This window comes from Suncus etruscus, chromosome 1 (assembly GCF_024139225.1).
Source record: "Suncus etruscus isolate mSunEtr1 chromosome 1, mSunEtr1.pri.cur, whole genome shotgun sequence".
In the NCBI taxonomy this organism is placed as follows: Eukaryota; Metazoa; Chordata; class Mammalia; order Eulipotyphla; family Soricidae; genus Suncus; species Suncus etruscus.
This window is the reverse complement of record NC_064848.1, coordinates 59,383,198-59,408,400: the sequence shown is the minus strand read 5'-3', so window position 1 is coordinate 59,408,400 and position 25,203 is coordinate 59,383,198. Positions and strand designations below refer to the sequence as shown.

At 45.5% G+C, this 25,203-nt stretch overlaps 1 protein-coding gene across 1 annotated transcript in view; it reads left to right on the top strand.

Moving 5' to 3' along the window:
• The window catches only part of B4GALT1 (beta-1,4-galactosyltransferase 1), a 78,309-nt gene that overhangs the window by 47,989 nt on the left and 5,117 nt on the right, over positions 1-25,203 (top strand). The window contains exons 3-4 of the mRNA XM_049773662.1: positions 22,053-22,240; positions 24,652-24,774. Of these exons, the coding sequence (XP_049629619.1) occupies positions 22,053-22,240; positions 24,652-24,774 (311 nt within the window). The remainder of the gene's footprint in view (positions 1-22,052; positions 22,241-24,651; positions 24,775-25,203) is intronic.

Below are 25,203 nucleotides of genomic sequence, written 5' to 3'. Positions count from 1 at the left end.
ATGCCAATACCCAGTGCATGTGTGAACATGTATGCACATGTGAGTCTGTCTGTGTGCGCATGTGTGTAGACGTGAATCTTTGCCATCACCCTCTGATTGATGTAAGGAATTTTTTTCCTTTCTGAAATAACTGCCTATTGCTAGTTTGTTTGAAGATTACTTTTTCTAGCAACATACTTTGACATTTCAAGTTGACCATAATCATTTAAATTCACATCTTTCTCAAAGCGGTATAGACCAAAAAAAAAAAAAAAAAAAGGCAGTATAGACCAAGCATAGAACTGTACTGCATTTTAAGCAGGAGTTCAGATATAACTAGATTCTAAAGGCAGAACAAGGAAGTAGCAAGAGCCAATGAACAGCTTTCATTAGGGTAGGAAAGAGGCAGAGATTGTAGGGCCAGGCTCAAGAGCTGAATCTATGAGGCTGAAAGAACAGGACCACTGTGCAGGGAAACCAGGTTAGGCATATAGAAGGTGATGGGTAAAAGACTCAAGGCCATTTGAGTTCTTTGGTCAACTAAGACACAGACAGTATCCTGAGAAAAATCTTTAAACAAGTGCTTCAGAGAGAGCTCATTGGGCTGAATTCTTGCAAGCAGGAGCTGTCTTTGAGCACTGTGGTATGACCCATATATTAAAAAACAAAAAGATGGTGGGCCGGAGAGATAGCATGGAGGTAAGGCATTTGCCTTTCATGCAGAAGGTCGGTGGTTTGAATTCCGGCATTTCATATGGTCCCCTGAGCCTGCCAGGAGCGATTTCTGAGCATAGAGCCAGGAGTAACCCCTGAGCGCTGCCGGGTGTGACCCCAAAACAAAAAACAAAAACAGAAAAACAGCCTGCAAACAAGTCCTGTGACCATGAGGCCAGTTAAACACATTAACCATGGCAAAGTTCCGGAGTCTATTTTCAATGAAAGCAATGACTGGGAACTCTTTCAAGTGGAAACCTGTCACGGGAATTCAGCAAGGGTTACTGAGAACAAGGCTTGCCAGCTGTATCTTCTTTCTCTGGTTGACAGTTTTAGACCAGACGAGTGATCCATTGCAGACAGTGTTGTCGGATCTTATTCCTGAAGGCATCCGATGTCCTCCCACAAGTGTGCCTGAGCAGAAAGTAGACAGCTGTGGTCTGGGTGGCATATAAATCAGATAAAAGATACTTGGATAAAGATGATAAAAAAAAAAACTTGCTGATACTGGTCAAATTTTTTTGGGAGGTGTGTGGAATGGGGAGGGTTAGGCCACACCCAATAGTGATTAGGGGCTATTCTTAGCTCTTGGCTCAAGTCTGACCCCTGATGGTGCTTGGAAAACCATCTAGAGAGCATGGGGATTTATTTATGTATTTGTTTATTTTTATTTTATTTATTTTTGTGTGGTTTTTGGGTCACACCCTGCAGTGCTCAGGGGTTATTCCTGGCTCCAGGCTCAGAAATTGCTCCTGGCAGCCACGGGGGACCATATGGGACAACTGGATTTGAACCGATAACCTCCTGCATGAAAGGCATCCACCTTACCTCCATGCTATCTCTCCGGTCCGAGCATGGGGATTTAAACCAGGGTTGGCTATGTATAAGACAAGCAAAAAAAGTTAGGTTTTAGGTGAATGTCAGACTTCCCTTTGTAATGGTAAACTTGTTCAGTGTTGCAAGTTTTCATTAAAGTTGGAAACAAACTGTTTAAATTAGCCACCAAACCCTTTTTACTCTTACATTTCTATGAGGTAATCCATTTAGATCAAGTCCAGGTTTCAAACAAATGATTTTTAGTGCCCTGTACTAGCTGAAACTGCGGGAAGGAACAGCTCTACCCACTAGTAGCTCATGTGGCCCCAACTGTACTGGCTTGGCACAGACACTGTCTGGGTGGGGCTTCTCCACTGTGTGCTTTTCAGAATGCTGCTCTAGGAGCCAAATCTACCTGAGGGAGGATCAAATCACATGGGCTAGCCTCATTCCTGTGGCTCCCCAGGATGAAACCCAGCATACCACATTTCCTGTGTGTGTCTGAGAAGTGGTTTCCCAAACCTCATCACATGAATGGTTCTTGAAATACACTCCAAGAAACAGGCACCCCACTTCTTTCCATTCTCTAGAATATTGAGGAGCTTCCTGTCCTGCTCGCATGCGTGCACACAAGCAGGCACACACAAACACATTCTCCATCTTTTTTTTTTTTTTTTTTTGGGCCACACCCGGCTTTTGCTCAGGGGTTACTCCTGGCTGTCTGCTCAGAAATAGCTCCTGGCAGGCACAGGGGACCATATGGGACACCGGGATTTGAACCAACCACCTTAGGTCCTGGATTGGCTGCTTGCAAGGCAAACACTGCTGTGCTCTCTCTCCGGGCCCTCCCTGTCATTTCTTAATCTTTGTTACTGAGCTGTTAGATGTTTATCATTTTGCATGTGGTTGCCCTAGGTTTTATTCCCAGCATCCCATTTGGTCACCTCATGCTTTTCCAGGAGTAACCTCTAAACACCGCTGGGTGTGGCCCCAAAACAAAACAAATTAGAAAAAGAAATGTTTGACTTTTCAAAATATATACATTTCCCCCCTGCAGTATTTCAGGTTGTCTCCCACAACCGTCTCCCCTCCATATACACCCTCTATGGTCATTTTTCCTTCTCTCAAAGGATGACTTTTCTTTTTTTAGATGGTGTTGTTTTGTTTCTGTTTTGGGCCATACCTGGAGGTGTTTAGGGCTTATTCCTAGTTGTGTCCTCAGGGATCTCCCCGGGCAGGGCTCAAGGGACTTTTGGTAATTGAACCAGGCCAGTGCAAAGCAAGCACTCTGTCCTCTGCACTATACCACTCTGACCCCAAAGCAAGATAGTTTTTTGTTTTGGGTTGGATTTCTTTGCTTTTGGGTCATATCCTGCAGTGTTCTGGAGTTAACTCCTGCCTCTGTGCTCTGGGGTCATTTCTTTTTTTTTTTTTTTTTTTTTTTTTTTTTTTTTTTTTTTTGGTTTTTGGGCCACACCCGGTAACGCTCAGGGGTTACTCCTGGCTATGCGCTCAGAAGTCGCTCCTGGCTTGGGGGACCATATGGGACGCCGGGGGATCGAACCGCGGTCCGTCTCCTAGGCTAGCGCAGGTAAGGCAGGCACCTTACCTCCAGCGCCACCGCCCGGCCCCTCTGGGGTCATTTCTAGCGGTACTGGGGAGGGGACATATGGGACGTGGCCATGTGCAAGGCATACACCCTACCCCCTGTACTGTCACTCCAGCCCTAGCTAGATGGTTGTTTTTTGGTTTTTTGTTTTTGTTTTTGGTCACACCAGGCAGTGCTCAGGGGTTACTCCTGGCTCTATGCTCAGAAATTGCTCCTGGTAGGCTCAGGGGACCATATGGGATGCTGGGATTTGAACCACCGTTTGCATGGAAGGCAAACGCCCTACCTCCATGCTATCTCTTCAGCCCCCAGCAAGATGGTTTTTATTGAACAAAACTTACTCAGAAATATGTGAAAGGGGAAAAGTACAAGAATACATAAATGAGGGAGGAGAAAGCAAGCTTTAAAAAGTAAGCAACTAGGGCCGGGAAGGTGGCGCTAAAGGTAAGGTGTCTGCCTTGCAAGTGCTAGCATAGGACGGACTGCAGCATCCCATATGGTCCCCCCAAGCCAGGAGCGACTTTTGAGCACATAGCCAGGAGTAACCACTGATCATCAAACGGGTGTGGCCCAAAAACCAAAAAAAAAAAAAAAAAAAAAAAGTAAGCAACTAAGCAAAGAGACAGAAAGATATGTGTTCAAGGAGAACAACAACTGGACAAGAGTTGATTTTCTAGTAAAGGAATTTTGTTCTTTTTTTCCTGAGCTACACCTAGGGATGCTGAAGATCAAATTTGGGCCTCCTGTGTATAGCCTGTTCTCTCACCCTTTCAGCCATGTCCTTAGTGCAAGAACCTTTTCTCTTAATCTTCTTTTCTCAGTTAATATTTTTTTTCTTTTTCTCAGTTAATAATTCTTTTTTTTTTTTTTTTTTTTTTTTGGTTTTTGGGCCACACCCGGTGACGCTCAGGGGTTACTCCTGGCTATGCGCCCAGAAGTCGCTCCTGGCTTGGGGGACCATATGGGACACCCGGGGATCGAACCGTGGTCCGTCCTAGGCTAGCTCAGGCAAGGCAGGCACCTTACCTCTAGCGCCACCGCCCGGCCCCCCCCCCCTTTTTTTTTTTTGTTTTTGGGCCACACCCGGTAACGCTCAGGGGTTTCTCCTGGCTATGCGCTCAGAAGTTGCTCCTGGCTTGGGGGACCATATGGGATGCCCGGGATCAAACCTCAGTCCATCCAAGGCTAGCGCAGGCAAGGCAGGCACCTTACCTCTAGCGCCACCGCCCGCCCCCCTCAGTTAATATTTCTTAGGCTATATCCCAACCCAATAACTTTTGAGACAATATCAAGTTCCCACTTGATAATCAAATAGAATCTGGAAGTTGACCCACCCTTTGTAGTAAAGAATTTGATGGCTCATCATCACTATTTACAACTTAACACCCTGTGTACTCTGCCATACAATCAGTCTTGAAGAAATACAGATTTGGAAGCTTCTGACTTTGACTTTTGGCACTATTTATTGAGTAAATAGATATCACTAAAGTTTAGTGTCTCCCTCTCCTAATCTATTTGCCTTCACTTCTCCATCAGCCTGAGGGAAAGAAAAGGGGCTTAATTTAGGAGGTATCTCTGTGACCTTTGAACCTCAGACTTTTTTTTTTTACTTTTTTTTTTTTTTTTTTTTTTTTTGGTTTTTGGGCCACACACAGTGATGCTCAGGGGTTACTCCTGGCTATGCGCTTAGAAGTCGCTCCTGGCTTGGGGGACCATATGGGACACGGGGGGATCAAACCACGGTTCATCCAAGGTTTGTCCAAGGCTAGCGCAGGCAAGGCAGGCACCTTACCTCTAGCACCACCGCCCGGCCTCGAACCTCAGACTTTTTTTTTTTTTTTGGTTTTTGGGCCACACCTGGCGCTGCTCAGGGGATACTCCTGACTGTCTGCTCAGAAATAGCTCCTGGCAGGCACAGGGGACCATATGGGACACCAGGATTCGAACCAACCACCTTTGGTCCTGGATCGGCTGCTTGCAAGGCAAACACCGCTGTGCTATCTCTCCGGGCCCGAACCTCAGACTTTTTTTTTTTTTTTTTTTTTTTTGGTTTTTGGGCCACACCCAGCTTTTGCTCAGGGGTTACTCCTGGCTGTCTGCTCAGAAATAGCTCCTGGCAGGCACGGGGGACCATATGGGACACCGGGATTTGAACCAACCACCTTTGGTCCTGGATCGGCTGCTTGCAAGGCAAACGCCGCTGTGCTATCTCTCCGGGCCCAGAACCTCAGACTTTTTAAGAACTGAATCTCTGCTCCATAAAAGAATCATGGAGGTGCCATTGCCAGCCACAGTCAGCAGCCCAGTCAATGGCAGCACTCTAGAGTCTATCAATTCTGAGTCTTATTCAAGGAAGAACAGCCCCTCTGAAAAAGATGGCAAGTGTTAGGCGTTGGTTCTTTGGCATGGCTGTGACATCCATATCTTTTTTTTTTTTTTTTTTTTTTTTTTTTTTTTTTTTTTTTTTTTGGTTTTTGGGCCACACCCGTTTGACGCTCAGGGGTTACTCCTGGCTATGTGCTCAGAAATCGCCCCTGGCTTGGGGGGACCATATGGGACGCCGGGGGATCGAACCGCGGTCCGTTCCTTGGCTAGCGCTTGTAAGGCAGACACCTTACCTCTAGCGCCACCTTCCCGGCCCCGACATCCATATCTTAAGGTGAACCTATTCTTGGTGTCATGGAAGGCAGATTTTTTTTTTTTTTTTTTTGGTTTTTGGGTCACACTCAGCTGTGCTCAGGGGTTATTCCTGGCTCTACGCTCAGAAATTGCTCTTGGCAAGCTCGGGGGACCATATGGGATGCCGGGATTCAAACCACCATCCTTCTCCATGCAAGGCAAACATCCTACCTCCATGCTATTTCTTTGGACCCTGGAAGGTAGATTTTTTGTTTTTGTTTTGGCATTTGAACTACACCCAGTGATGCTCAGGGGTTATCTCTGACTTTGCACTTAGAAATCACTCCTGGTGGGTTTGTAAGATCATATGGGATTCCAGGAGTCGGCCACATGCAAGGCTGTGCTATCTCTATTGCCGTGGAAGACAGATTGAAAGAAGAAATGCTGGGTCTTGGACCCAGCTGCCTCTTCCTTAAAACACCAGAAACAGTTTCTGCCAAAGGTACATTTCAGCAAGTTTATACTGTGGTACATTCTAGACTTCATTCTTGAATTATCAGTGTCAAATCCTAGCTCTTTATTCTATTGTTTATTATTATAGTTTAGGCAGCATGGTTACAATAGAATCAACATTTATGGGGGCCAGAGCCATAGCACAGTGGTAGGGCATTTGCTAGATCCCAGCGTCCCATATGGTCCCCGAGCCAGGAGCAATTTCTGAGGCTGTGAGTGTCATCAGGTATGGCCCAAAACCAAAAAAAAAAAGAAAGGATCAACATTTATGATTTTGAAGTACAAAGTTATTGTATCTTACCACCAAAGTGCTCTGGACCCTCCCACCTCTGTCCCCAGGTCATTTTCTTGTCCACCTCTTTCTCTCCATACTCCACACACCACCACCCACAACGTTGCTTGGTAATCTTTGTTTTGTAATTTAAGGCCAATAGTTTGTCATTATTTGATTTCCTTGATTCAACCCTAGCTCTTTTAAGATCTTTAATACTTCTCTGTCTCTCTGTCTCTTTCTCTCCAGAAGTGCTCAGTGATAACTCTTGGCTTTTTGCTCAGAGATCACTCTTGGTAAGGCTTGGGAAACTATATGGGGTGTCAAGGATAGAATGCCCTAGTTGGGCATGTGCAAGACAAGTACCTTACATACTAGCCCCTCAAGATCTATGTTTTATACATACATGGGCCTTCAAACAGTTTTGCCTTGCTACCTACTTGGTATCAAAGTTTCGATTTCTAATTGATTTTAGGTGGAAATCCAGTTTGTCAATAATAGGAGAAAACATGCGAAATTAGGATGTAATCAGTAAAAACACTGATGCTTACCTTTAAAAAGTAACTGGAAAGAGAACACAGCGGATAAGGCATTTGCCTTGAACACTACTGGCCAGGTTTTATTCTCAGTACCCCAAAGAGTCCCCCAGGAAATGCCAGGAGTGACTTCTGAGTACAGAGCCAGGTGTAAGTGCTGAGCACAGCCAGATTTGACCTAGAAACCAGGGTGTGGGGAGGACTACTGCATATAGATTCCACCCCTTACTACAGCTGAGCACAACTATGTTCTTGTACTAAAGAGGGCCCATGTGCCCATCTCTACCTCTTCACCTGCCTTCTGGGAATGTGTGCAGAGACCAGCAAGGGTGATGCAAGAGAGATAAGATAGGCTAGAGGGTGGGATCCAGCTGCAGCCCCTAGCCCCTGTGTCTTTTATTCTGTCTACAATAACTGCAGAGGGAATGAAGTGACACCTGAGCAGGGGCTGAGGTAAGGATTGTCCTGTAGATCTGTTCTCAAAGTTTTTCTTTAGGGGCTGAGATAGCATAGTGGACAAGATACTGGCCTTCTATGTGGTTGACCAGGCTTTGGTCCTTGATACCTCGTATGGTTCCTTAAGCATAGAGCCAGAAAGAAACCCTGAGCACTGCTAGGCATGACCCAAAAACAAAAACAAAAAAAGCTGTATTTAGAAATCTCTGGGGCTTGCAGCTAGAGCCATAGTACAAAGGATAGGGCATTTGCTTTGCATATGTGGGTCACATTCCTGGGATTATGGCCCCCTGAATATTGCCGAGTGATCTCTGAGCCTAGAGCCAGGAGTAAATGCTGAACACTCTCAGTTGTGCTCCAAAATACTTTCCTCAAAAAAACAAAGGTTGGGGGCCGGGCGGTGGCGCTAAAGGTAAGGTGCCTGCCTTGCCTGCGCTAGCCTTGGACGGACCGCGCGGTTCGATCCCCTGGTGTCCCATATGGTCCCCCAAGCCAGGAGCAACTTCTGAGCACATAGCCAGGAGTAACCCCTGAGCATTACCGGGTGTGGCCCAAAAATCAAAAACAAAAAAAAACCAAATGTTGGGGGTTAACTCTTTCAGGCTAAAGTTGTGTCTTCGTGTGCCACACACAGGGTTTTTTGGCTTAGGTACCTCCAACCTCCCAGAGCTCAGTGCTCATCGGTGTCGTGAAAGGAGCTTCATGAATGGGATAGAGAAGAACAAGTATTTGTTCTTCTAGCCTGCACCCCTCCCTTTGTCCTGACCCACCCTTGTTTGGGGATCCTAGAAATACCGTGGTGTGTGAAGAGGAGGTGGTGTTCTAAGGTGTTTTAAGGTGTGGATATCCTGCCCAACACCCTGCATGGCAACATTGGTGCAGGGTTGGTTATCAGGATGTTATCAGAGCAGATGTTGGGGTGGGGAATGTCGTCATTCTACATTTCCTGTACATTGACAGGAAAACTATAAAACCAACTGAAGTAGAAGAAGGACAAGGTGCCAGCAGTTAACACTCAACCCACATTCCTAGATGCAGGATCACAAGTTAAATAATGTTGGAGCTGAGTGACATTACAATGGGTAGGGAACTTGCCTTTCACATGCTTCACCTGGATTTGATCCCCGGCACCCCAGCAGTGATTCCTGGGTGACAAGACAGGAAAAAGTCCTTAATACTGCCAGTTGTAGCCCCCAAAACAAAAACAAAACCAAAGCAAAAAGGTTATGAAATAAATGTATGAGGCCCATGTGCTCTGCTTGGTGGGATGCACTTGGAGATTGCATGTCACTCCCCTGCATCCTGCCTACTACACTGTGCCTATCTTCTTTCTGGATACCTTGGAGATCCCTGTGCTTCCTGAGACTTTCTGGCACTGACTTTTTCAGTGGTATATCACTTTTCAGAGTGTCCTTGTGCCATTGAGTAAGCTGGGCATTCAAGACATCCAACAGTCCTCAGGCCTTCTACACAGGGATTCTCCCTGCACCTCTCTGGTGCATTAATTCTGCTGTTTTGCTGTGCAGGGGATCAAGCCCAGGTCTCATGGATGCAAGGCATGACTTTGCCACTGAGCAACACCCCCTACCTCTAGCCACCCATTTCCAGCCCCCATTAACTGTTATAGCTCTGCAGGGCCTGTGCTTTCCAGCAGGCTGCTGGGACACAGCCTTAACTTCCCACCTTCAACCAACTTTACTACTTTCAGGGAAAATGCAGAAAACTTTCTTCCACCCTTGGGATTTGTGGTGTATTCTGGGGGATGCTGAGGATTGGTCATAGGGACTCATGATACATTTGAGTTATGCTCTCTTCCATCCACATGCCCAGCCATCCTATGTTTTTTAATTATATTTTGGTTTTTGAACCATAACTGACTGTGCTCAGGGCTTATTGTGCTGAGGCTTTGTACCCAAGGATCACTTTTGGTGGATCTTGGGATCATAAGGGGTACTGAAATTAAATAATTGGTGCTATGCAAGGCAAGTGCCTTCCCCACTAAACTACTGTTCCAGCTCCACACCCTCATGGTTTGATTGTCCTACAGCACCAGCTGAGAACTGGCATCTTTTTGGAATCAGAAGAGTAATATAATTGGTAGGGCACTTTTCTAACACAGTGTTGACATCGGTTTATCTCAGGGATCCCATATATTCCCCCAAGCCTCAGCAGGAGTGGTCCCTGAGCATAGAGCCAGGTCTAAGTCCTGAGCACTGCCAGATGTGGTTCTAAAACCAAAAACAAAAGAGCTGAGCATCTTCCATGGTCTTTGTGTTCCAACCTTTACTATCCCCCTCCACGAGAAAAGGGGTATTCTCATTATTCCTGTTGAGGAAAGGAAGACTCATGAAGGTAAGTGGTACACTTGGCTCCCTGGTGGCTGTGTGGAGATGAGATTTGCACAGCGGTTCCCTTAAGGTTTTGGAAATACTGCCCTTTGCTCTGTTGCTTTCCCTTGAATACTCCACTCCCTGCACCAGGCACATCCTCTTGTAAAGGTTGTATGTCTGGAGGGTACTAAGGGGTGAGGTGAGAATGGCACCAGTGTCCTGCCTGCTGTCAGGTAAGCATCAACAAGAACGGTTGGGGAGACCAGCTCTTGTCCAAGAAGTCTCTGATTTAAGGATTTCCTCGTGTTGTCTCTGTACCATGACGTGTTCACAGTTTGCTTGACTAGGAATGAATGGGGCAGGGGTGGGGATAGACTTGGCATGCACTCTTTGTACCCACTACAGCAGCTTATCTCTTTGGGTAAAGACTCTGTTTCCTCAGTGAGGCCAAGAAGAATTGGAGTGAAGGTGACTCATGTTGAGTTCACCCCCTTCCTGGTATCATCTGCTGGTTTCAGCTCCATCTTGTCTTGATCATTTTATTTCATTGCACCCCTACCCGACCCTACCCCTGCCAGCTGTCTCCTCCCAATCCACTTAGTGGCAGCATTGATGAGTTCTTGAGGGAGGAGGTCATTTCCTATTCACTTTTCCTTTGGGCACTCAAACCTTTGGGCATTCAAAACCTATGGTCTGCAAGAGCTATGAAGACCTGGGATGTATCTCTCTGAGCCTGACTAAAGCCTGGGACTACTTCCGGTGTGGTTTTCCCTTGATATCTATGTGTCTCTGTTCCTTTCTGGGAACAGTTGTCCAGGTTGTCACAACTGGTAAATCAGCCCCATGGCCATAATTTTAGGAAATAACATTTTGTTCATCCACCTTTTTCATCAGGGGAATGAGAGTATATTGGAGTTTACCTTGGTCCTGGAATAGGGCTGAGGGGAATGGCCCCTTCCCCATTGCCTTTCATAACCAGCCTTCATAGTTGGCCTCTCTTCTTCCCCTCTCCCTCTCATTCAGCCTTTTCTCCTCATTTCTTTCCTTTCTACTGGGGATCTTTTGCCTTTACTTGTTGATTCTGTTTGTAGCAAACCTGAAGGAGGAGTCTCTCTGTGATCTGCTTCTTCTCCGCCTGCCTTCTCTTCCGTCCTCTCCACCTCCTAGAGAGAGAGAGAAAGCCGGCCTAACTGCCACTGTGACCGCTACCACCAATCACCGCTGCTACCCTGGTAATGTCTACTCCCCTGAACAGACCCCAGAGTCCAGGTCCTGCTGGTCAGGCTGAGCTTTGTAATCATTCTGTTTGTAGGCCTGCCCTGGGACCCCTTCAGACAAGGCCAGGGCCTGGGTGTGCCTGGGCACTTCTGGATCACCATAAGCTAGCATCTGTTACAGAGGTCTGGAGACTTGACTTCTTCAAAGGAAGTCAGTGTTGAGCTCATACCATGTGCACACGCACATGTGTTGTGTGTCTGTGTTTGTGTGTATATGTGTACCTGCACACACACTTGGAATCTGCCTATTTTTTTTTCCAAGTCTGTACATCTTCCCATGTCATTTGCAGCCTCCATAATCACTGCTCTCCTTGTCTTCATACTCATTATTTGGGGGGAGGGGTCAACCCAGCAGCGCTCAGGGGTTACTCCTTGCTCCTGGCAGGCTCGATGGATCAAACGGGATACCAGGATTTGAACCACCGTCTTTCTGCATGCAATGTGAATGCCCATCCTCCATGCTGTCTCTTTGGCCCCCCTTCATACTCATTATTAATTTTTAAGAACTCCACCCTTCCTCTCTGAAGAGGAAGAAACAAGTTTCCATCTCACCAGTGTGACATCACGTGGCATATTTTAGATTCTGCAGCTATACCCTATTTACAGAAGTACCTTTAGGATCCCTTCCCCAGGTGAAATTTGCAGATGCCAGATTAGGGGTTCAGAAGTGGTTGAACTCTTTGTCTTTGGAGTGGGGCTGAAGGGGCTCCCAGATAGTGTCCAGGAGGTCCAAGGACCTCATCAGTGATTCTTAGCCAAACAGATTGTTGACTCAGCTCAGAGGCCCCCAAGGATGCTATTTGGACCCTGCAGAGCCAGGTGGTGGTAGTGGCCCCTAGTGCTGCACCTAGAAGTGATTAGGGGCTCATATTGTAGCAGGAATAGATCCTGGGTTGGGCATATGCCAGATATGTACCCCTAACTATTATACTATATCCTTACTCAGTTGAAGTATTTATGGTTCTAAGGTTCAAAGACCAAAATGCCTTCTGAAGAGGAAAGCCTCTTTTTATTTTTCAACTGCCCCTTCCACAGCAGAAAGTTAGGTCTCAGAACCTCGGGTCTAGGGAGAGAGGCCAGTATGTGCCACAGCCACTGGAGCTGGTGTTGAATATCCCCTTGATGCTTAACTCACCTCACATCCCAGCTTGCCTGAGACAAGTTCTTTCAGAGTTCAATTCTCTCAGAGGCAGCTCACAGTGCTGACCTGTGTTTTCATACCACAGGGGCCCAGAAGATCTGAGGATCATAAGAGCTGACCAAGGACCCTGATACCAAGGGGCCCAGTTCCCCTTCTTTCCTCGATCAGTAAAGAGCTTCAGTTAGTCAGAGCCAGGATTTGCTTGGGGCCCTCTCTAAGCTCAGGGGTACCGTGTTATTATGGCTCAAAAATAGACATCCCACTCCTGTGAAATCATAGCTAAGGGGCTCTTAGCCACTTGCAATGCAATTTGCACTCTCCAAGTGCAGGATTCTTGTTATCTCAGGCCCTTCCCAGTAATTCCTGGGACTCTGAGCAACTGTCTTAATACCCACAGGGACCTGCAGGTCAGCTCTAGCACTCTAGCCAGCCAGAGTTTTTCTGCAGTTACTTTCTGCTAGGCCCTGTGCATGGAGCAGACACCAAAACACACACAGAGGGTAAGGCATTTTTGCCTTGCATGCAGCCAACCCAGGTTTAATCCCAGCATTCCATATGGACTGCTGAGTGTGCAGCCCCCCACTCCCATCTCATGGAATGGAAACCTGCCTCTGCATTGCCTACAGTATGGGGATTGGGTGCAAGGACATGTACACAGGAGCTTCCTGATTTCTCCTACGAATCACAGAGATCCTGGTTCTTTGAGAGGTGTGGATATGTTCAGTGCATCTTTGCGTCTTTTGGTGAAGGAGAACTCAGAGGGACCTTGACTGTGGACAGTGGGTGGTGTGATGTGATGGTCTCTTCCAAAAACTCCTAGCCTTTGAAGATTTCTGTCCCCTGTTGAAATTGGGAAGAGGCTAGGTTGAGCAGTAAGGATTTACTGGACTTACTGGATTGACTTTAAAAGCTCCAGGAGGGGCCAGGAGATAGCATGGAGGTAGGATGTTTGCCTTGCATGCAGAAAGACAGTGATTCGAATCCTGGCATCCCATATGGTCCCGAGCCTGCCAGGAGCGATTTCTGAGCGTAGAGCCAGGAGTAACCTCCAAGTACTGCCAGTGTGACCCAAAGACAGACAAACAAACAAACAAAAACTCCAGGAAACTGACTATTTGCACTCTTCTCTGGGCCTGGTGCATAAGCCAGGAACATGCAACCCCTGCCCTTGTCCCCTTGCCACCAGAACTGCCAGCTCACAGGGTCTCACAGCACCTTCCAGACAGGGCCCCTACTTTAGGTTGGGAATAGAATGAAAATTTCACCCCTCCCAATATGCAAAGACTCCTTGCTTGTTTATTTTATTTTATAATATACTTTCTCAGGGCCAGAAAGATGGTATAGCAGTACTTGCATTGCATGAGGCTAGCCCGGGTTGTCTCCAGCACCCCATATTTTCTCCTGAGCATTCTGAGTGCAGAGCCAAGAGTAACCCCTGAGAACTGCCAAGTGTGTCTCCCCAAACAATACATAAATAAAAATTAGGCAAGATGATTTTTATTGAATAAAACTTACTTAGAAAGATGTCTGGGTCGAGAAGAGGAGGAATGTGTGTTCAAGTGTTTGAAGAGCAAGCATAATCCTAACATAAACTTTCACACATGCTCGAGCACGTGCAAGATTACTCTTCACTCTTAGCAGGCTGCCCACTTCCTCCTTCACATTTTGTTCTGGCTTCTTGTATTTTCTCAAATGTTCTTTTTCTTCATGTCATTGCTCCATGCAGTTACATCTCCAAGGAATTATTTTGTTCATGCCCTTTTTTCCAAAGCTTAGCCAACATTCATTCTTTTTCGTTTTTGTTTTTTTTTTTGGGGGGGGGGGGCCACACCTGGTGGCACTCAGGGGTTACTCCTTGCTCTGTGCTCAGCAAACACTCTTGGCAGGCTTGGGAGGATATATGGGATGCCGGGAATCGAACCCAAGTCCGTTCTGAGTCATCGGCATGCAAGGCAAATGCAAGCACCCAACCCCTGTGCTATCTTTTTTCCCTCCCCACAACATTTACTCTTTTTTATTTTATTTTATTTTATTTTATTTTATTTTATTTTATTTATTTATTTTAGTTTTTGTGTCACACCCAGCGGTGCTCAGGGTTACTCCTGGCTCAGCACTCAGAAATCTCTCCTGGCAGGCACAGGGGACCATATGGGATGCCAGGATTCGAACCACCATTCATCCTGGTTCAGCTGCTTGCAAGGCAAATGCCCTACCGCTGTGCTATCTCTTAGGCCACCAACATTTCTTTTTTTTTTTTTTTGGTTTTTGGGTCACACTTGGCAGCGCTCAGGGGTCACGCCTGGCTCTGTGCTCAGAAATCGCTCCTGGCAGGCTCGGGACCATATGGAATGCTGGGATTTGAACCACTGACCTTCTGAATGAAAGTCAAACGCCTTACCTCCATGCAGTCTCTCCAGCCCCACCAACATTCATTCTTAATGGCTTCTCTGACCTACTAGTTAGTGTCTCCACCTGAGTTTGGCGGTTTTCCACACCCTGGTAGCTGTCAGCAAGCTCTCATCACCCCCTCTTACACTGCCTGTTTAATTCAGATCTTTTAAAAAGTAGGGCAAGGCCATATCTGTTCCTTTTTTATTTCCCTACTGCAAAGCATGAAGTAGATACTCAACAAATGTCATCAGGGGCTGGAGCAATAGCACAGCGGGGAGGGCATTTGCCTTGGCACACAGCCTACCCAAGTTTGATCCCCATTGTCTCATAGGGCTCCCAAATCTGCCCCCAAAACAAAAAAACATGTCCAGGGAATGAGTGAAAATGGATCAAAAGCAGCCTCTCTCAAGGGCTGGCTATTTTTCTCTGTAACTACCTAACTAAGCTGTATACACACCACTATCTTATAAAAATGGGGCTGTAGACATAGTAATATTCTTACTTTGCACACAGTTGACCAGCTTTTGGTCCTTAGCATCCCATATGGTCCCCTGAGCACTGCCAGGAGTACTTACTGAGTTCAGATTCACCTCTGAGCATTACTGGGTGTGACCCCCAAACAAACAAAAATGTTTAGCTCAGGGGGTCAGTATAGTGGATTAGGTGCTTGCCCTGCATGCAATTGACTGGGGTTCTGTCTCCAACATTCCATATGGTCTCCCATGCCCATCAGGAATGTTTTCATTGGTACAGAGCCAGGAGTAATGCCTGAGCACCACTGGCTGTGCTTCCAAAAACAAACTAATTGCTTAACTCGAGCCAGGGAAAAGCCAGTGGAGCTCATGCCTTCTATGTGCATGTAAACACTTAGGTTCAGATGCCAGCACCATAGGACCTTATGGACCACCACCATGTATAGCGCCCTCGGCACCAGGCTCAGCTCACACCACCATCCTATCATCACATCAGCTCACACCACCAACATTTCCAAGTGTCATCCCTATTTTTTAAAAAGAAAGTTAATTCATGGCTAGAAACATGGGGGAGGTTGGTTAAGGTGTTTGTCTTGATACATCCAATCCTATTTCAGTCCAAAAACAAACAAAAAGTTACAACTCAGTCTTATTAGGATTTAGAATTGAGCAGCCATCACACAAGATTCATTTCACAACACTTCACTTACACTAAAAAACTTCTTAGCTACCAATACTTTGATGAGTTTTCCCTGAGAAAACAGGGATTTTTCTGTCTCAGAGAATTTTCCAATGGTATGTATTATGTGAAATAAAGAAACCCTCGGCAGGAGAAATAGCATTGCGGTAAGACGTTTGCCTTGCATGCAGCCGATCCAGGACAGACAGTGGTTCGAATCCCGGCTTCCCATATGGTCCCTCGGGCCTGCCAGGAGTACCCCCTGAGCACCACCAGGTGTGACCCTAAAACTAAATAAATAAATAAATAAATAAATAAATAAATAAATAAATAAATAAATAAAAATAAAGAAACGAGTTGAAAATGCGACGATGCCATGGGCCGGAGTGATAGCACAGCGGTAGGGCCTTGCACAAGGCTGACCCAGGATGAACCTGGGTTCGATCCTTAGAGTCTTATATGGTACCTCGATTTCTGAGCATGTAGCCAGGAATAACCCAAGTGCCACTGGGTGTGGCCCAAAACCAAAAACAAAAAGAAAATGTGATGCCTTTTGATAGGATTATTTTATGTAGCATGTTTCCAAGGTTCATATGCATTGTTGCATGTGTCTGCACCTCTTTCATTTTTATTGCTGAGTAACATTCTGTTCTCTAGATGCTTTTGATTTATTTTATTTATTCACTCTTCAGTAAGTGGGCATTTGGCTTGTTCCCACCTTTCATCTGTAATGAATAATAATATGCACCTTGTCTTCAAGGTTTGGGCTGCGCTTTATTTCTTGAAGGTCTAAAAGTGGTTAGTTTTTATGTATCCATTGAAGGACTGGCACACGGCTTTACAGGTTGGCTATACCATCACCCATTCCCATTGGCAGCCGTACAAGAATCTGTCCAATGCTCAATCCTATTTGCTCTTGTATGTCTTCTATATAACTGAGGGTTCTAGAAAAAGGATCAACGGTCCCAGAGAGCCATCCATGCTTGCCCCTACCTCCCTCTTAGAACTGCAAGAAGGGTACAACATTGGTTATAATTTCTTTATTCTTTCACATTGAGGAACCTGGCCTTTGGGCTAGTGCCAAGCCTGCCATCTCAGGCTATCATCCCCGACCAAGTTCAGCCAGTCCCATGAATATGTGCTGAGTCATAAAAGACTTTTCTGTAGCTTTGGCCAGTTGGACAGCAGCCTTGTCCATCTGTGGGATGTTCTATCATTTGGGACCTTTATTTCTTCTTCCATTCTCTCCCTGTTAGAGGAGCCAGTTGCCAGAGAAGGAAGGGGTTAAGTCTAATTCAGTGAATGCAGATGTACATCGTGCACTTACATTCCTGCACCCAGTGTGCCTCCTCACCAAATATGTCTTCCCAAGCATTTCTCAATGTTACTCAGATTTTTCGTTTTTGTTTTGTTTTGTTTTGTTTGTGTTTTCTTTTTGGGCCACACCCAGTGGCGCTTAGGGGTTACTCTTGGCTTTCTCTGCACTCAGAAATCACTACTGGCAGGCTCGGTGGACCATATGGGATGCCGGGAATCAAGCCTGGATCTGGCCCAGGTCGGCCTCTTGCAAGGTAAATGCTCTACCACTGTGTTAGCACTCCAGCCCCTGCTTATATTTTTTCTGCTGCTATTATTGAGAGTCTTAATTCTGTGAGCCAGAGGCAAGCTCACTTCTGCCGTAATCCTGCTTAGAAATCTCCCCTATCCAAAAACAGAAGGTGGAAGGAATCTAGAAGTTGGTTGGGAAAGAGAGACACTTATTTTTTTCTCTCTTCTTCTTTCTCCTCTGCTCTCTCTCTTCTTTCTCTGCTTTCTCTTTCTCTCCCCACCTTCACCCAGATAGATCCCTGGCAGATATTGTGAATAGTCTGATCCTTTGAAAATGGCTGTGAAACCCATCCTGTGGTAACAAGAGGCATCTGTCGCCAGGCAGTATACTAAGGCCTTCCACTTTTCTCATTAAATAAATTCAACCTATTGTCATCCCCATGACTAAATGAGGAAGGTGAGGTTTAGCGGTGCAATATGCCTAAAATCACATATATAATATGTAAAGAAGTTGGCATCCTTGGGATAAAATAGACCAGAGAAATACTAGAGCAGATAATGACACTTGCCTTGCACTCAACTGATCCAGGTTCAATTTCGGGCACCACATATGGTCCCCCTTTTTTTCCTTTTTTTTTTGGGGGGGTGGTCACATCCAGCTGGCTCTGTGCTCATAAATTGTTCCTGGCAGGCTCGGGGAACCATTTAGGATCCCAGGGACAAAAACTCAGGTCCGTTTCAGGTCAGCCACATGCAAGGCAAATGTCCTACTGCTGTGCTGTCGCTTCGGTCTTACATATGATCCCTTGAGCCCTGACAGGAGTGACCCCTGAGCACAAAGTTAGGAATAAGCCCTGAACACCACTGGATATGACCCCAGAACAACAGCCCCTCCCTCCAAAAAAAAGTAGGGTCAGAGTGATAACACAGCATGTAGGACATTTGCCTTGCATCAGCCTACCTGAGTTTGATCCTCCGGCATTTCATATAGCCCCCACAAAACCTTCCAAGAGTGATTCATGAATGCAGAATCAGGAGTAACACCTGAGCACTACCAGGTGTGGCCCAAAAGCCAAAAAAAAAAAAATGTATCACAGTTAATCATTAGGTCTCATTGGATAGGAAATACTTAATAAAAATTTCCCAGAGTCAGTGAAACTTCAGGCTGCATTAAATGAATGTTCCAGTGAGCAAGGGCAGAAGTGAAAGGCTCTGTCTTCTGCCTTCTTTGGAGAGGAACCTCCTGTTTGATATGGAGGTTGGTGTTTCTTATCAAATGTTATCCAAGATGTTCCATCACTTCAGCCAGAGCAGCCCAGAACTGACTTTCCTCTGACCCCAGGGAAGAAACACAAAGGCAGTTTTCATATCTTATGTTTTATTGGTATTCATAGGAGCCCTTGTAGGTAATAATATCCATGAATTTTACCCTTTCCCAAGATCACAAAGGTGAGAGCCAGATAAGGAGAAGACATGTTTATTTCAGGTGGTTTTGAAGACCCCATCTGACTGATTCTACTGTATATAGGCCAGAGCCTCTTGCAACTGGTCTTCTGTTTCTCTGGTTAGAAATTGTTGCTGTATGTATGAGAGGAGGTAGGGCCAGGATTCTGCAGGCTGCCCTGACAGCCCAGCTCCAAAACTAACCTAACCAATTATGGTTCCATGTTGCAGATTCTACAGAGGGAAGAGCCCCTTTGGGTGAGTGGGTGGGGTCTTTGCTCATATGGGGTGCTAGGGATTTGAGCTTGGCTCGGCCGCATGCTTGGCAAATGCCTTACCCGATGTACTATTGCTCTGGCCCCAGATCCTGGAGCAGGAAGAATTTAGAGTGTCACCTTGTCCATCATCTGCTCAGATGCAAGTCTGGGCCCTGTGGGTTGAGACATGGCCTCCAGACACACAGCCTTTCACATGTTGAAGTGTTCAGTGGGATTGAGCTGTGTCTGGAAAGGCCCAGAGACAACCAACTCAGGTTTCGTGGGCCTGGAGACGGAAGTTGGAAATTGCTTTTCTAAACCCTCTCCCCAAAAGCTGTGTTGGGATGGGCTGAAGCAATATTATAATGGGTATTTGCCTTACATGCAGCCAACCCATGTTTGATCCCTAGAGTCCCATATGGTCCCCTTAGCCTACCAGGAGTGATCCCTGAGCTTCACAGGGTGTGACCCCCCAAAAAAACAATAAGGAAAAAATATTTGGAGGGAATGAAGTATCCCTGGGTTGACTTTAAGATTGTCCCAGGACTGGAGTGATTAAATGACTCTGCCATGCATGATGAAATCATTTATTGTGAGCCTGGGTCATATGTGGCTCTAAGAGCAATAATAATTTTCACTCCAAAGTTATCCCAGGCAATTTCAAACGTTGAATTTATTTTTCCCCCACAATTCACACAGCTGACTGCAGAATCATCTGTGACTCTGCACCATAAGAAGAGCAAGGAAAGCTGCTGCTGCCTGTTTCTTTTTTGCCATGCTTGGTGAGATACCAGCCTGCAGCCAAGAAAGCTTTTGTGTGAGATGTTCCCTTAGCTCACTTAGTATTTTCTTAGCAGCTTTAGCCAACTTCCTAGTACTTAGATACTTTGCTTAATTGCCTTGATTCCTGAGGCATTGACCTGCGTCATGTGGTTGAGCCTCTTTTTTTTTTGTGTACTAAAATATTTAATAAACTCTAACAGAATAATATTTCAACCATGTAAGGGACCAGAGTGATGGCGCACACGCTAACCTAGGATGGACCACAGTTTGATCCCCTCCACCCCCACTCCCACCCCCAACCCCGTGTCCTATATCGTCCCCTGAGCCAGGAGTAAGCCCTGAGCGTCACCGGGTGTGGCTCAAAACAAAAAACAAAAAAAAAATTTCAATCATATGAATAAACATTAGTCAACATGACATTAAGAATCATTATGACTGTGTCTCTTCCCCTGCATTCAGACTTCAGGCAGCATTCACTTCATAAGGTACATCATTTTTTTTTTTTTAGGAAAAGGTGCATCTTATGGTACAAAAATAAGGTAATTTCTGAAAATATTGATCAAAAGACCCATCACGTGTAATTGAGCCTCTTGTTCTCTTACTGCCTCAGGAGAGATGAAGTCCGGCATATCTCAACTTTGTTATAACAGGCCCAGAAGGGATACATACTGTTTTCCCACCAAGTTGAGCTCCTTGATCTTGTGTACCCCCAAAGATAACTAGAAGGAGCATTCATGGGTAATCTAGAATGTTGTGTTTGTGGGCAGGGCTGTGAGTCCCAAAATTGTAACTTCTTCATGGCTTATGGAGAAAGAGTGATACTATGTGGGAGCTGGTAAAGGAAAGGGCTAGTGAATGTCAGCGTTGTTACTATCATTATTAACCTGAGACCTGGAGTTGGCAAGAACAGAGATCTGGGACCCAGAGAGATAGCACAGCGGTGTTTGCCTTGCAAGCAGCCAATCCAGGACCAAAGGTGGTTGGTTCGAATCCCGGTGTCCCATATGGTGTCCCCCCTTCCCCCGCCCCCCATGCCTGCCAGGAGCTATTTCTAAGCAGCCAGGAGTAACCCCTGAGCAACGCCGGGTGTGGCCCAAAAACCAAAAAAAAAAAAAAAAAAGAACAGAGATCTGTGCTGGTAACCCTTTAAAATTTGCAAAGGGTACAAGTGGAGGGAATGGGAGGGGGAAGAGACGGAGAAAGAGAGGGAGGAGAGAGAGATGGGACTAAGAACATCAAGGTAGGGCACTTGCCTTGCACACAGTCAACGGGGTTCGATCCCCATACAGTCCCCTGACCATCGCCAAGAATGATTCCTGAATGTAGAGCCAGGGATATGGTCCAAGAGCAAAAACAAAAAAATTCCCTGAAAGTACCACCCCTTTGCCATTGTATGTTGAAATCCATCAGTCTGCTCATTTATCCATCCGTCGTTCCATCCTCCTTCCATCTGTTATTTTATTGAGCTCTTACTAATGTGCCCAGAAATGTTGAAAGCATTGAGTGAATAAAAAGTTAAGTCTTTGTTGAGCCTACTTTAGTGTGGGGACTGAAAATAAAGAAGTTAATGAAAATATAAAGTAACTTTGTGCTCGAAGACCTGGTGTTTGCCTGGGGTGGAGTCCTGGAACAGGCCTGTCCCTGTCTTGCAGTCACCCTCCTGCTGCTTCTCACTCTTTACTGTTTACATTCTCAGGGAACAGAAAAAGATCAATCTTGGATTCATCTTTCTCTGAAATCTTGTTTAGTGACAGATAACTGACAGGGACACAGTACAGTGTGCAGTCAACCATGTGAGGCTCAGAAAAGCAGAAAATGCCATAGGCACTAATTTCCTGGGTGTCCTTCCCAGAATGTCCCTGTGTCAGTGTGTCGGTGTCTTTTCACCGAACAACCCTATCTCAAAGATTGTTTCCTTTTAGAGCTTCCTTATTACTTGAAGTAGCTGTTAGGTGAGTACACCATGATTTAGAACTAGTTCTTTTGGATGCTTTCATCATTGTGAGATGAAATCTCTTACTTGTGAGGAATGCCCCAGGTCATCCCTAGAACTGGGGTTCCTGGCTTAAGGCCTATCACATGGGCTTCATCTCTTCAAGGAGGCCAAAGAAATGAGGCCTGGAAGAGACCGAGAAGCTGCACATAAGTGCACAGATTACTGGTCTCCTTGTGCCTCTCAGCAGCCCCCTGATGCCTTTTCTTTTGTTTCCACACTAGGCTGGAGAGATCATGTTCAACCGGGCTAAGCTCCTCAATATTGGCTTCCTGGAGGCTCTGAAGGACTATGACTACAACTGTTTTGTATTTAGTGATGTGGATCTTATTCCCATGGATGACCGCAATACCTACAGATGTTTTGCGCAGCCCCGGCACATTTCTGTTGCTATGGACAAGTTTGGATACAGGTGAGCAGCCTTTGGGGTTGTGTTAGGAACATAACTGGGAAATACTGTCTCTTGGATGCTTTTTTACTAGGGCAGGGTTGGAGCACACCAGTCCGTATTCAAGGGTTATTTCTAGTGGAGCTTGGGAGACCATGTACAGTGGTGCCAGGGATTGGAACCAGGATTGGCTATGTGCAAGGCTTTAACAACGTTGTACTATATGTCTGAGACAGGAAGTGTTAGTATTGAGGATAGTTCTGGTCTTTAGACTCCAAACAGATGTTATTTCCTTGCTTTTTTTTTTTTTTCTCTCCCCTACCCACAGATTTTGGGAAGTGCACTGGAATCAATTTCCTCCAATAAATTCTTAGACTAGGTTATTTCAGCAGATGTTCTCTTGCACTTTAAGAAGGAACATGAGGTTAAAGAAGTAGTATATTAGAGAGAGCAATTGCCTTGCATGATTCTGTCAACCCAGAATGACTCCCATCACCACATAGGGCCCCCTAGTGCCCACCAGGAGTAAGCACAGCTGGGTATGACCCCAAACAGAACAAAATATGAAGGGACCTGATTCTGTTTCCCAGCAGCACACAAATTCAAAAAGAAAAAATAAAAATTCTTACACACAGCACTGCCTCCTTTCAGGTTCATCCTATGCACAGTTCTCTTATGTCTCTTATTTGAGGCATAAGAGCTAGAAATAAACTAGGGATATTCTGAAGGCCTCACCACAGATCACGTAAAGGTGGCTTATATGACATGAAATGATAAAGCTTAATTTCAAATAGATTTCCTTAGGTTCATGAGAATAGAGATCTTTGCTTGTAGAAACTTGCATCAGAATCCACCAGACATTTAGAAGTAATAATTGCATCTTTTTTCCCTATAGATTCTATATAGTTTAGCTGTCTTACTTGTCAAAGTCTAAATTAAAGGGTTCCTAGAGTTTTGTGAGATATTTTGGTCTCTCTGGATTCCAGTAAGAGCCTGAGTGTGGTTTGTAGGTTGTCACAAAGCCACAAGAAAGACTTCTGGCTGCCCTCTGGGCAGGCCCTGGTTTTTACTGTTGTCTTCAGTACTTATTCTGCAACCCCCATAAATCCACAATTGCTAACCATTGAAACCTTGAGATACAGAAAGGTTTGAAAGGATGCTCTCATCCCCCTACAAGCCTATGTGTGACTAGAAAATGCATTCGGTTCTATAGAGATAAATACAGGGGATTAAGGCACTTGCCTTGCATGAAACTGACCCCAGTTTGATTCCTAGTACCACACATGGTCCCCCAAGCATCACTGAAAACTGTCTAGTTCTGCGAGATTGGTCTGGATAATTCCCAGCATCTCTCCACACAGAATCACTACATCTTTGAACTGCCATTCCAGTTGTCCAGATATCACTGGAAGGGCAACCCCCAGGTCCCCTGAGTACGTCAGTATGGTTAGTATCCCCTCCTGTCCAAAAGATAGAAAATGTGCTCAGATAGATTTGCCATAAGATATTTTGCTAAATGAAATGGTAGGACTTTCCTGGAAATTTTTTCTATAGTGAGTTTTCAGAAATAACTTTCTTTGACTATTAGAGTCAGTTTTGGAGCTCAGTCTTCCTCCAGAAGAAAGTTCAATCCAGGGTGGGCGAGCAGGTGGGCAGGACAGCAGAAATAACTCCTGGCCATGGAGAATGGGCTTACACTGCTATGTTTCTCATAACCACACAAGCAACAATAGTATTCCCGCAGAGAAGAAAAAGGGTCTCTGGGTTTTTGTTTTGTTTATCTAACTGTTTTGGTACATGCCCTCAAAGTTCCTGAAAATGACTGTTCTGGCCACATATCTGAGCCTTGTCATGGCAGTCTTTATGTCTAAAGCAAAGCCAGAGTTTACAGAAGCAAACAGCAGTTAGTTCCAAACTTAAATTCCCCTCTAGTTTTTAACAGGGCTTGAACTCTGGTCAGTTGCCTGCAAGGCAAATACCTTACCAGGGGCCGCTGAGGTGGCGCTAGAGGTAAGGTGTCTGCCTTGCAAGCGCTAGCCAAGGAAAGACCGGGACCACAGTTCGATCCCTCAGCGTCCCATATGGTCCCCCCAAGCCAGGGGCAATTTCTGAGTCCTTAGCCAGGAGTAACCCCTGAGCATCAACCGGGTGTGGCCTGAAAAAAAAGAAACAAAAACAAAACACAAAACACAAATACCTTACCTGCTGCATTCTGTTAATCTAGCTTAAAGAGTCTTCATTTTCATATTTGCATCTTCTCTACAATTATATGAGGCTTATTTGACTCAAATGGTTTGAACTCTTAATTGTTTGAAAATCATAATTGTCTGAAATTTTTTTTCTCAAATGTTTGTTTTGAACAAGCATGATTTTGAGAAAGTCACAATTCACTAACTATTGTTTATGTATGTGTGTTTGTGTGTGTTTTATCCCAGCCTACCTTACCTCCAGTATTTTGGAGGAGTCTCTGCTCTCAGTAAACAGCAATTTCTCACCATCAATGGATTTCCAAATAATTACTGGGGCTGGGGAGGTGAAGACGATGACATTTTTAACAGGTAATACTCACTCTCCTTTCCTATATACTTTTCCTTCCAGAGTCTTGTTCAGAGCTTGTTATCAACAACCATGACTCCATAGGCCTAACTGTCCCAATCCATGCTCTAGGGCTCCTCGTAAATGGATGCCAGGAGTCTCAGTGTCCCCGTGGGTTAAAAGCATTTCATCAGTGGCATTGGAAATCTAGTTCTTCCTGGATTTGGGGATTCAATCCTGCTTGCCTGTGAAATCACCCCACGTTGTAAATCACCCCCCATGTACCATATTTCCAATCCCAGGTGGATTGGTCTGAAGAAGAGTAGTTGCAAATAATTAATAAACCAAGCCAGTCAGGAGGGAAACCTGGAGCCTGGCTGGCTTCTTGTCTTATGGTCTCTCTGCGCCATGCCAGACTGACCTTTTTTTATTTCTCCCAGTACAAATTCAGC